The sequence below is a fragment of the Pongo abelii genome, chromosome 18 (assembly GCF_028885655.2).
Source record: "Pongo abelii isolate AG06213 chromosome 18, NHGRI_mPonAbe1-v2.0_pri, whole genome shotgun sequence".
In the NCBI taxonomy this organism is placed as follows: Eukaryota; Metazoa; Chordata; class Mammalia; order Primates; family Hominidae; genus Pongo; species Pongo abelii.
The window spans coordinates 6,289,434-6,302,339 of NC_072003.2; the positions used below are offsets into that span (position 1 = coordinate 6,289,434).

General features: G+C 51.0%; 1 protein-coding gene and 1 pseudogene across 1 annotated transcript; one reads left to right on the plus strand and one right to left on the minus strand.

Moving 5' to 3' along the window:
• Positions 1 to 5,204: 5,204 nt before the first annotated feature.
• On the plus strand, positions 5,205 to 6,641 carry LOC129050677 (putative uncharacterized protein FLJ45355; annotated as a pseudogene).
• Positions 6,642 to 10,995: 4,354 nt separating this feature from the next.
• Positions 10,996 to 12,042, minus strand: LOC129050971 (olfactory receptor 7E24-like). Its single transcript, XM_054535085.1, has one exon. The coding sequence runs from the start codon at positions 11,440 to 11,442 to the stop codon at positions 10,996 to 10,998; it is 447 nt and encodes a 148-aa protein (XP_054391060.1). The 5' UTR covers positions 11,443 to 12,042.
• Positions 12,043 to 12,906: the final 864 nt, after the last annotated feature.

Here is a 12,906-nt window from a genome sequence, read left to right on the forward strand (position 1 = left end):
TATTCCCTCAAATTTAGCAGGTGGTTTGACGCCCCTTGTGGTGTTGTTTTAAATATCTCGCGGGGAAGACAATAGTATTATTTTTGATAGTCCGATTCATCTGCTCCACCTTTCTGGGGCTCTGAGGCCGGGAGGCGCCATGCAGTTTCCGTGGGATCCCCAATACCTTTGCCGTCTTCTGTACCAAGGGAGCCTAAAACGCAGGCCCGTTTATCTGAGCCGATCCGTAAGGGCAGTCGAAATCTAGGTATCAGATCTCGAAGAAGCACACGGGTTACTTCACGAGCTTTCTCAGTTGGTGTTGGATAGGCCGCCACCCACCCAGAGTAGGTACGCACGCCCAAGAACTAGTAAATACTTGTTACCTCCACACTTTGGCATCTCTGTGAAGTCTACCTGGAGATCTTCAAAGGGGGCTGCTCCATAAGCTCGTATGCCGGGCGGAACGGCTGGACCTTGCCTCGCATCATGCTGTCGGCAGGTAACACACCGCTGCCTCACCGTTTTGGCAAGGGCTGACAAAGGCGAGATGTAGAAATACCGGCCTAACAACTCTTCCAGTGACTCCTGACCTCGATGGGTGGTTTCTTGCACAGCCAGTACAACTGCAACTCCTAGCAGCTGTGGCACAGCTACGCTCCCATCTGGTAACCGAATCCATCCTTCCTCCATCACTTGTCCTTCCCTCTACCTGGAGAATGTCCTTTTCTTTTTTAGAAGAAGTAGGTCCAAGATCAGGTACTTGAGGGAGCACTGATGCCCAGAAGGGGGCAGATGCTGCTTTTCGAGCCTCTGAGTCAGCGCGGGAATTCCCCAAACCCACCGAGGTGGAAGCTCGCTGGTGTCCTCTGCAATGCCTAACTGCCACCTTGTGGGGTTTCCATACTGCTTGTAATCATTGCAAGGTTTCTTGTTGATATTTTCTGTCTTTTCCCTCAGAGTTCAATAGGCCCTTTTCTTTCTATCACGCTCCATGCACTCGAAGGGTTAAAAAGACACCGAGAATCAGTGTAAATGTTTACAGTCTCACCCTCACTGAGTCCTAAGGCCCGAATTAAAGCAATGAGTTCAGCTTTCTGGGCTGAAGTGGCCTGGGGCAACGATCTGGCTTCAACAAGAGTGTCCAGGGTTACCACTGCATACCCTGCACCTCTCTCTCCTTGGGGGTTGAAGAAGCTGCTCCCATCCACGTATAGTTCCCAGTCTACTGATGCCCAAGTCCGGTCCCGGAGGTCAGGTCTGCCAGAGTCGACTGAGTCCAAGACTTCCACACAATCAGGCTCGACAGGGCTCTCTGATACCGGGAGCAAGGTGGCGGGTGTAGGGTGTTACAAACTTCAATGGTTATACGAGGATTTTCACAGAGCCAAGTTTGGTACTTGGTGAATCTGGCATTCGGTAGCCGACGATGTCCTTTAGCGTTCATGAAAGTCACCACAGCATGGGGGCCCTTTATGTTCAGGTTTTGCCCAAGAGTCAGCTTATTTGCTTCTTGTTCTAGCAGGGCAGTTGCTGCCAAGGCCCTCAAACAGGGGGCCATCCTTTAGTAGACCCGTCTAGTTGTTTAGAGAGGTAGGCCGCCGGCCTTGGCCGGAGCCCAACCGTTTGGGTTCAAAGTCCAGCTGCCATCTTTTCTCTCTCTGATGCATAGAATGGAAAAGGCTTTGTCAGATCGAGTAGCCCCAGGGCTAGGGCTGCCAGAAGTTTTTCCTTTAACTCATGAAAGACTTGCTGTTGTTGGGATCTGCATTCCAAAGGTTCCCGGTCCCCGCCCCCTTTGGGACCTCATACAAAGGCTTGGCTAATACTGCAAAGTTTGGGATCCACAGTCTACAAAACCCCACAGCTCCTAAGAATTGTCTCACCTGCTTTCTGCTCTTGGGCTCCACTAGATTGCAAATGACCTGCTTTCTTTCTGATCCCGGGCTGCGTTCCGAGCCCTGTCAGATAGTAAATCCCAAGTCACGTACCTGCTGTCGGCAGATCTGAGCTTTCTTCTTGGACATCTTATACCCACAGTCCTCCAGGTGCCGGTGTAGGGCATCCGTTCCCTTGGCACACCCGACTGCCGTGGGGTGTCCCAGCAGAAGGTCATCAGCCTACTGGAGCAACACACAGCCTAGGTCTCTGGTGGGAAACTTCTGGAGGTCTCGAGGCAACGCCTCCCCGAAGGTGGTGGGGGAGTTCTTGAACCCTTGGGGAAGCCCGGTCCAAGTGTACTGAGTAGTGACACCTGACTCCGGATCTTCCCACTGAAAGGCAAACAGCCTCTGCCTCTCAGGGGCTAATCTGATAGGAAAGAAAGCATCTTTCAGGTCCAAGCAGGTGAAGCAGCTGTCCTCAGCTGGCAGCAACCCCAACAATGTGGACGGGTTAGGTACTGTTGGATGTCAAGTCAGTGTAGCTTGATGAAGCAAGCGCAAATCCTGTACCGGCCGGTAGTCCTTGGTCCGTGGCTTGGGAACAGGCAGGAGGGGAGTGTTCCATGGAGACTGACAAGGAACAAGAATTGCAACAGTTCTTAGGTGCTTGAGACGGACCTGGATACCTTGAAGAGCTTCTCTGGAGACCGGGTCCTGTTTTTGCCTAACCCGCTGGGCCCCAGTCTTAACTGGCCAATCCCGGAGGGTTGTCTTCTGCCCGTACTCTTGGCCACCGCTTAGCCAGAGCTGGCCTTCTCTCTTGGCCCGGCTCAGTTCAGAAAAGTCTCCATTCCTCCTCTCGGGGTTCCATAAGGGTCACAATGACTCCCGTTCCGGGTAACTTTAGCAGCAAAGAGCCGTGCTCTGTCAGAGAGATCGTGGCTCTCAGCTTGCTGAGCAAGTCCCTTCCCCAAAAGGTCAAGGGACAGTCAGGCATGTACCATAACTGATGAATGACTTTATGTCCTCCTACAGTACAAGTCCGAGGCAAGCCTACAGCTTGCTTTGCTGAAACCCCCGTGGCTCCGATGACGTCAATAGTCTTTTTGGATAAGGGGGCGACCGGGGCGGTTACTAGCGAATGTTCAGCACCGCTATCTCCAAGAAAGTCAATGTCTCCACCCCCGACTGTCATTCTGACCAGTGGCTCTTTGGGGACACTTGAGCCCGGTCTCCCTCAGTCCAAGAACCCTCCTGCCGGGTTGAGCAGGGCCCCTTCCTCCTTGTCCGGGGCCTCCTGCTCTGAGTCATCTTGTTTTCTTTTGAGTTGAGGGCATTTGTTCTTCCACCGTCCTATTTCTTTACCATCAGCACACTGGTTACGCTGCAAACTCTGACAGCCAAGCTGAGTTCCTTTCCCAGGGCCCCCCTTCCCTTGCCTCTTTGTGGGGGCCCCTGTGATTGCTGCAGCTAGCAAACAGGTCGGTGTTTCGCCGGGCCTGACCTCCATTGTCTTCGCCGTTTTCCTGACGGCTTACTGCATCCCTGTTTACAGACACCTGGCTGGCTATTTCTAGTAATTGTGATGTGTTCATCCCTGCAAGTCCAGCGTGTTTCTGCAGTTTTCTTCTCATGTCTTCTGCGCTTTGACGGACTAAAGCCATGTGAATCATGCGCTGATTTTCAGGGCTATCGGGATGAAAGGGAGTATACATAGCATAGGCCTCACACAGTCTCTGGTAGAATTGTGCCGGACTTTCTTCTTTTCCCTGAATGACCTCAGAGACCTTGTTAACGTTTGTGGCCTTCTGAGCTCCCCTCATTAATCCTTCCAAGAGAGCTTCCCCGTCTCGGTTTAGCCTTTGCATATTCTCTCTTTCATGTGGGTCCAACTGGGGGTCGGTTCCTGGCAACTGGGTCCTTCCATACTCTTTGGGGTTTTGATAATCAGCAGGTGCATGCTCCTCTAGCCACTTAGTTGCTGCTTGGAGGACTCTCCGCCTTTCTTCGCTGTTAAAGAGGAACATGAGCAACTGGTGCCAATCAGCCCAGGTGTGGTTGTGGGTCTGGATAACAGTTTGGAGCAAATCAATTAGGGCTGGCGGCTTTTCGCTATAGGGCGGTGTATTGTTTTTCCAGTTGAGAAGGTCGACGGAGGTGAAGGGCTGGTATCCAAAAACACGCCTCCCCGCCACGTGACCATCCTCATCTATGCCAGTATACCGCTGCTCTCTCAGGGGCATTTGTACCCCCGTTTTGGGTCGTACACGAGCTGCCGAGGAAGGGGTGGAAGGGCGCAACGTGACTTACCGCAATTAATCATCTCAATTACTAATTGACACTAATAATTATCAATATTAATGATTGATAATATAATTTTTAAATCAATACCGATAACAAGGATAATGAATATTCAATAGTTATACTAACGATAACAATAAATGATTAATATTAATGATTAATGACGCCTGATATTAATAGCTGATATTGATCTTATTCGTTAGAAGACAGTAATATTAGCTCCTAATAATTAATATTAATATTAATAATCTGAAAATTATTAGCCATTATTTTTTAATATTAATATCAATATCGGTTATTCATATTTATGTTAATAATCAATGAGGAATAATTCCTACTACTATTACGCCTAATACCTCAGTGGGTGTACACCCACCGCTGATATTGCTCCTAATGTCCAGGGAGGGAGAAAGCATGATGTTACGTTCAATATCGCACTAGGTGTACACCCAGACGGTGATATTGACCCGAATATAATCTCCAGGGGGTGGAGTATGACGTTACTCCCAATATAGCACTGGCTGTGCATCCACCTGGTGATTTTGCTCCTAATATTCACGGAAGAAGGGAATGCCATTACTCCCAGAATCGCAGGAAGTGTACACGCCCGGGTGAGATGGTCCGTAACAATACTCCAAGGCGGAGGAGGTGATATGACTACACATATGGCAGAAAGTGGACACCCCGCAGGGACATTGTTCCCATGATCCTGGAGGGAAGAGGATGATATTACTTTAAATGTCACAGAAGGTGGACACGCCCCCACTGATATTGTTTCCAATGGCAACGTGGGGGAGGAGGATATGACACGCGATATCTCAGGGAGTAGAAACACCCGTGTGATACCGTTCTTAACATTGAAGGAGGAAGAGGATGATATTACTCCCAATAGAGACGGATGCACACCCTCTGTACATCGTGGGAGTGCACACGTCTGTGAAACAGTTCATAATCTCTCGAGGGGGAGATGATATTACTGACACTATGGTAAACAGGCTGTGAGGCCACCGCGGATCCTAAGAGCCCAGGGGGGCAAGAGGGGCTGGCTCTCAGTCCCCGCCTCGCGGGGGGTGCCTCACCCCCCTGCGAGGGGGGTCCTAAGAGCCCAGGGGGGCAAGAGGGGCTGGCTCTCAGCCACCGCCTCGCGGGGGGTGCCTCACCCCCCTGCGAGGGGGGTCCTAAGAGCCCAGGGGGGCAAGAGGGGCTGGCTCTCAGCCCCCGCCTCGCGGGGGGTGCCTCACCCCCCTGCGAGGGGGGTCCTAAGAGCCCAGGGGGGCAAGAGGGGCTGGCTCTCAGCCCCCGCCTCGCGGGGGGTGCCTCACCCCCCTGCGAGGGGGGTCCTAAGAGCCCAGGGGGGCAAGAGGGGCTGGCTCTCAGCCCCCGCCTCGCGGGGGGTGCCGCACCCCCCTGCGAGGGGGGTCCTAAGAGCCCAGGGGGGCAAGAGGGGCTGGCTCTCAGCCCCCGCCTCGCGGGGGGTGCCGCACCCCCCTGCGAGGGGGGTCCTAAGAGCCCAGGGGGGCAAGAGGGGCTGGCTCTCAGCCCCCGCCTCGCGGGGGGTGCCGCACCCCCCTGCGAGGGGGGTCCTAAGAGCCCAGGGGGGCAAGAGGGGCTGGCTCTCAGCCCCCGCCTCGCGGGGGGTGCCGCACCCCCCTGCGAGGGGGGTCCTAAGAGCCCAGGGGGGCAAGAGGGGCTGGCTCTCAGCCCCCGCCTCGCGGGGGGTGCCGCACCCCCCTGCGAGGGGGGTCCTAAGAGCCCAGGGGGGCAAGAGGGGCTGGCTCTCAGCCCCCGCCTCGCGGGGGGTGCCGCACCCCCCTGCGAGGGGGGTCCTAAGAGCCCAGGGGGGCAAGAGGGGCTGGCTCTCAGCCCCCGCCTCGCGGGGGGTGCCGCACCCCCCTGCGAGGGGGGTCCTAAGAGCCCAGGGGGGCAAGAGGGGCTGGCTCTCAGCCCCCGCCTCGCGGGGGGTGCCGCACCCCCCTGCGAGGGGGGTCCTAAGAGCCCAGGGGGGCAAGAGGGGCTGGCTCTCAGCCCCCGCCTCGCGGGGGGTGCCGCACCCCCCTGCGAGGGGGGTCCTAAGAGCCCAGGGGGGCAAGAGGGGCTGGCTCTCAGCCCCCGCCTCGCGGGGGGTGCCGCACCCCCCTGCGAGGGGGGTCCTAAGAGCCCAGGGGGGCAAGAGGGGCTGGCTCTCAGCCCCCGCCTCGCGGGGGGTGCCGCACCCCCCTGCGAGGGGGGTCCTAAGAGCCCAGGGGGGCAAGAGGGGCTGGCTCTCAGCCCCCGCCTCGCGGGGGGTGCCGCACCCCCCTGCGAGGGGGGTCCTAAGAGCCCAGGGGGGCAAGAGGGGCTGGCTCTCAGCCCCCGCCTCGCGGGGGGTGCCGCACCCCCCTGCGAGGGGGGTCCTAAGAGCCCAGGGGGGCAAGAGGGGCTGGCTCTCAGCCCCCGCCTCGCGGGGGGTGCCTCACCCCCCTGCGAGGGGGGTCCTAAGAGCCCAGGGGGGCAAGAGGGGCTGGCTCTCAGCCCCCGCCTCGCGGGGGGTGCCTCACCCCCCTGCGAGGGGGGTCCTAAGAGCCCAGGGGGGCAAGAGGGGCTGGCTCTCAGCCCCCGCCTCGCGGGGGGTGCCTCACCCCCCTGCGAGGGGGGTCCTAAGAGCCCAGGGGGGCAAGAGGGGCTGGCTCTCATTCCCCCCCTCGCGGCGTGTGCCTGCTTCTCCCCCCTGCGATCTGGATCGTCATATGCAGCTGGGGAGTGAGGGGTGGTATTACTCCCCGCCTGCGTGGGTCCCCCGCCCCCCTGCCCTGTGGGTCGTCGTATCCAGGGTGGGAATAGCGGGTGACATTACTCTTCTCTTCGAGGGGGTTCGTCCGTGCCCTTGCGATGTGGCTCGTAATAGCCCGTGGGGGAGTCTGTGGTGATATTACTCCCCGCATCGCTGGGGGCGCCCTCACCTCCCTGCGATGTGGCTCGCAATATCCAGGCGGGAAGACGGCATGATATTTCTCCCTTTCTCCTCGGGTGTTTTCTCTGCTGCCGCACTTTGTTAACACCCTGGGACATTATTTTCCATATTGTAGGAGGATGCCACTGCTTAAGTCCCAGGGGGTATACACCCTGTGATATTATTCGTGATATTGTAGCGAAATGTGAATCCTGATGTCACAAGTCTCTACACACTCTGATATTATTCGCAATACCATAGCGAGACGTTAATAATAATGTCACAATGTGTGTACAGCTGGTGCTATTATTCTTAATCTCCTAAGGGGACGTTGATTTTATTGTCACACGGGGTATTTTCCCTTTTCTATGATTCGGAATATCCTGGAGGGATGTCACTCCTTATGTCACAGGGTTTGTACACCTTGTCAAATTACTCGTATTACCCTTATAAGACGTCACTCCTCATATCACCGAGGGTGTACACTGTGTGATATTATCGTCATATTCTCGGGAAATGTTACTTTCAATGTCACAGATGTTGCAAACCTTGTGAAATTATTCATTATAGTTTTGTTGGATGGGACTCCTATCCTCACACGGGGTGTACACACAGTGATATTACGTGTAATCTTCTCTAGAAATGTTACTCGTAAATCACAGGTCCTGTACACACTTTAATATTCTTCGTCATATTTTAGGACAACGTGACTACTATTGTCACAGGGCGTGTAGACCCTGTCATAAAATTCGTAATATCCCAGCGGGAGTTCACTCCTAATTTCACATTGCATGTACACCCTTTGATATTGTTCGTATTATCCTAAAGAGATGTTACTAGTCATGTCCCAGGGCATGTACATTCTCTGATATTGTTCGTTATATCCTTGGGGGATGTTACTTCTAATATCACACGGCGTGTACTCCCTGTGTTCTATTTCCTAATATCCTAGGGCAATTTTACTCTTAATGACACAGGGGGTGTACACATTGTGATATTCTTCATGATATTCTAGAAGGATGTTACTCCTAATGTCACAGGGGTGTACGCCCTTTGATAGTAGTCATAATTTCCCGGGGGTCTATACCCCTCATGTCACAGAAGATAACAGCTTGTGGCATTATTCGTAATATTCTGGTGAGATGATTCTCCTAATATCACAGGAGGTGTACACCGTGTGGTAGTATTCTTACTATTCTAGGGGGATGTCACTCTTAATGTCACAGGTGTGTTCCTTCTGTGATAGTGTGGAAAATATGCTACCTGAATATTACTCCTAATGTCACAATGCGAGTACACCTTGTGATATTATTAGTAATATTCTGAGGGAATGTTACCCCTAAAGTTACAGGGGTGTACCTCGTGCAATATTGCTCCCAATATTGTAAGGGGATGTTACTCCTGATGTCACAGGGGGTGTATAGCCTCCGATATTATTTGTCATCTTATAGAGAGATACTACTTTAATGATGACAGTGGGTGTACACACATGGGGTACACCCACTGGGATATTCTTTGCAATATCTTAGGGAGATATAACTCCTAATGTCACAGTGGGTGTACCCCATGTGTGTACACCCTGTGATATTATTTGTAACATCCATGGTAAACATTACTTCTAGTATCCCACAGAGGGTACACCCTGTGATATTTTTCCTAATATCATAGGGAGATATTGCTTCTAATAACACAGTGGGTGTACACCATGTGTGTACACTCTGTGATGTGATAGCTTATGTCCTAGGGAGGTATTCCTTCTAATATCACAGTGAGTGTACACCCTGTGATATCATTCGTAATCTCCTAGAAAGATGTTGCTGCTAATATCACAGAGGGTGTGCCCCCAGTGACATCATTTGAAATATCCTAGGGAGGTGTTACTCCTAAAGTCACAGGGGGTGTACACCCTGTTATATTATTGTAATATTCTAGGGGGGTGTTACATTTAAACTCACAGGGGTGTACACCCTGTGATGTTATTCGTAATATCCCTAGGAGGGGGTGTTACTTTTAAAGTCACAGGGGTGTACACCCTGTGACGCTATTCATAACATCCCTAGGAGGGGGTGTTACTTTTAATGTCACAGGGGTGTAAACCCTGTGATGTTATTCGTAATATCCTAGGAAGGGGTTACTCCTAATATCACATGGGTTATCCTAGGAAGATGTGATAGCATTCGGAATATCTAAAAGGGATGTCATTTTTAATGTCACATGGGGTGTTCACCCTTTGATAATATTCGTAAGATCCTAGGGACGTATGACTTCAAATATCACATTGGGTGTACACACATGGTGTACACGTTGTGTGTGAACACCTCCTGTGATATTATCCATAATATCCTAGGAAAATGGGACTCCTGATATCATGGTCAGTGTACACCCTGTGATATTATTTGTAATATCCTAAAGAGATGTTACCGCTAGGGTCACAATGCATGTACGCCCCCTGATATTATTCGTTATATCCTCGGGGGATGTTACTCCCAATGTCACACGGGGTGTACTCCCTGTGATATTATTCATACTATCTTAGGGGGATGTTACTTTTCATGTCATCGGGGGTGTATATCATGCGTATTCAACGCCTGTGATACTATTCCTAATATCCTAGGGGCATGTTCCTCCTAATATCACATGGGGTGAACACCATATGTGTACACCTGCTGTGATAGTATTCGTAATATCCTAGGGGAATATTACTCCTGATGGCACAGGAGATGTACACCATGGGTGTCAACCGCCTGTGTTGTTATTCGTAATATCCTAGGGGGATGTTTCCTTGAATGGCACAAAGTGTGTGCAAAAGGCCACAGAAGGTGTACACCTTGCGATGTTATCTGTAATACCCTAGAAGGATGTTACTCCTAATATGTCACAGGGGTGCACACACTTTCATATTATTTGTAATCTCGTAGAGAGATATGATATCAAACATCACAGTGGATGTTCACACATAGTGTATACCCTGTGATATTATTTGTAATATCCTAGGGAGATGCAACTCCCGATATCACAGTGCGTGTAGCCTGTGTGTGTACACCCGTGATATGAGTCATAATATTCAGGGTAAATATGACTCCTCGTATCACACAGTGTGCACACCCTGTGCTATTTTTCATCATATTTCAGGGAGATACTGCTTCTAATATCACCACGGGTGTACCCCATGTGTGTGTACTCTGTGACAGTATTTTTTCTATCCTAGGGAGGTATTACTCGTAATGTGACAGTGGGTGTGCACCCTGTGATATCATTCTTATTTGACCTTGCTGTCTTTTTTAACCCACCCTACAAAAGGAATGGAACAGATAAGAAGATATTGAGATTAGACTGTGCTGCCGTGCGGCCGCCGCAGGACACCTTTCATATCCCTGTTTCTCAGGCTGTAGATGAAGGGGTTCAGCATGGGGGTGACCACCGTGTACATCACTGAGGCCACTGCACCCTTTCTCGGGGAGGATGACGCATCTGAACCCAGCTACCCTCCAACGCCTGTTCCGTAAAATCAGCAAACAACTGACAGGTGAGACCCACAGGTGGAGAAGGTTGATACTTCCCACCTGATGATGAAACCCTCAGAATGGAGGAAACAATTTTACCGTAAGAGAAAAGGGCCCCCGAGATGGGAAGAAAACCAAATACGGCAGCAGGGAAATACATGTGGATGTTACTGGTGAAGGTGTCACAAAATGTAAGATGGGGGAGTTGAGAAGGTTCCCAGAAGAAATTAGGAATTTCCACATCCTTGAAGCAGGTCATGCGTAAGGCAATCAAGTTGCGCAGCTGGGAGTCTAAAAGACTGAGGAAAAAGAAAACAAAGACCACAAATCTAGGAAGCCACAGAAACACGGGTTCAAGATGGCTGAACGATATAGAGGGTGACAGAGGGCTACAAACCGCTCATAGGCCATGACACTCAGGAGCATGTCTCTCTTCCATGCCTCCAAAAATGGCCAGGAGACACATCTGAGTCAGGCAGCCTGCATAGGAGATGACTCTGCTGTGAGATTGGATGTCCACAATCATCTTGGGGACCGTGGTGGAGGTGAAACCGATGTCAGGCAAGGACAGGTTGGAGAGGAAGAAGTACATGGGGGTGTGGAGGTGGGAGTCAGGGCTGACGGCCAGGATGATGAGCCGGTTCCCCAGCACCATGACCAGGCACATGGACAGGAACAGCCCAGCGACGACCGGCTGCAGTTCTGGATCCTCTGAGAGTTCGAGGAGGAGGAATATAGAGACATCTGTTAGATTCTGTGGGTCTGTATCGTTTGGACATCTTTTGCCTAGAAAAGAGGGTTGAAAAATCGGAAACAAGTAAACCAACAGCCGGCATTGCGTCTGCATTTTGGATACAAGGAATTCAGAAGTAATGTTTGCAGATTTCAGAGCAATCCACACTCAGCAACATTTGGTAGTTCTGACAAACTCAATTGCCATATAATGCTTTCAACATCGATTGCTGTGTTATTCACGTCTTGCTGTACACACCTGCCTTAGAGACACTAGCTTCAAGAACATTCCAGGAACCAGATCATCGTATATAACAAATTCGTTATTGCTAGAAAATACAGCCTATGTTTTCCGAAGAAAGAGATGTAATAAAACCATTGTCTTCACTTTAAGGAAAAGGTTATCCTAATTAAAGGAAATTAGGAACTCAAATATTTTGTTTATTCTTCTAGATTGATATAAATTCCCTTGATGTAGACCATTCGTAAACACTGTATAACAGCTGAGACCATGCCATCTGGAAATGAAATGATAGTTGAGAGTTCATAAGCAGGAAATAGTTCCACAGGCCAGTTAGGTCCTAGTGATTTCATCATTGTGTTTTCTGACTTTTCTCCTTCAAGAGAGTAATTGCTTCCTCAAATCGGTGGGTCTTGTTTTAAAATTCATGGAAGCTCTAACTCCTGTCCTTAGCTTAGGTGGACTTAGAGTATCCATCAGAAAGTTTGGCTGGATGCGGTGGCTCACGCCTGTAATCCCAGCACTTTGGGAGGCCGAGGAGGGCGGATCACGGGGTCAGGAGATCAAGACCATCCTGGCCAACATGGTGAAACCCCGCCTCTGCTAAAAGTACAAAAACTTCTCCCGGTATGGCGGCACGCGCCTGTAGTCCCAGCTACTCGGGAGGCTGAGGCAGGAGAATGGCTTGAACCTGGGAGGCAGAGACTACAGTGAGCCGAGATCACACCCCTGCCCGCCAGCCTGGGCAACGAGAGCAAAACTCCGTCTCAAAAAACAAAAAACAAAAAGAAGTAAGTCAAAGTCACGCTGATGACAGCCAATTTTGGTGAAGCAAGGAAGTGTCAGTTCAATCATCAACATAGATGTTTGCTTTTGCTGCCTCCTATGTGCCAAGCAAGATATCGGCTCTGGGGAATCAGAAACCAAAGAGACTCACTTGTTCCTCTCACAGTACTCAGTACTTACTGAGAGAAGGACGAAACAAAATGTCCTGTCTGGAATGCAGGGAAACCAGAACTTCAGGTCAGGGGATATTTACGTTGAATTGTGTGGAGTTGAAGCTGAAAATCTTAAGGAATGTATCTAAAATCCACTTTGCCTTTACTTTATGCATCCGTCAGCTAGAGATCACGCAGCGGGCACCCACGATCGGCTTAATCATCGCTCACTTCCATTGGATCAACTGGAAATCAAGTCAGATGAGAGTGCTGAGTCTCAGAGGACGGACGTCTCACCCCTTGCCACACAGAGAAGTAGAAAGGGCGGTATTCAAAATTCATGGCCAGACTCTAAGTCCCGGGTACTATACTTCCTGGTCTTCTAACTCCCAAAAATTGT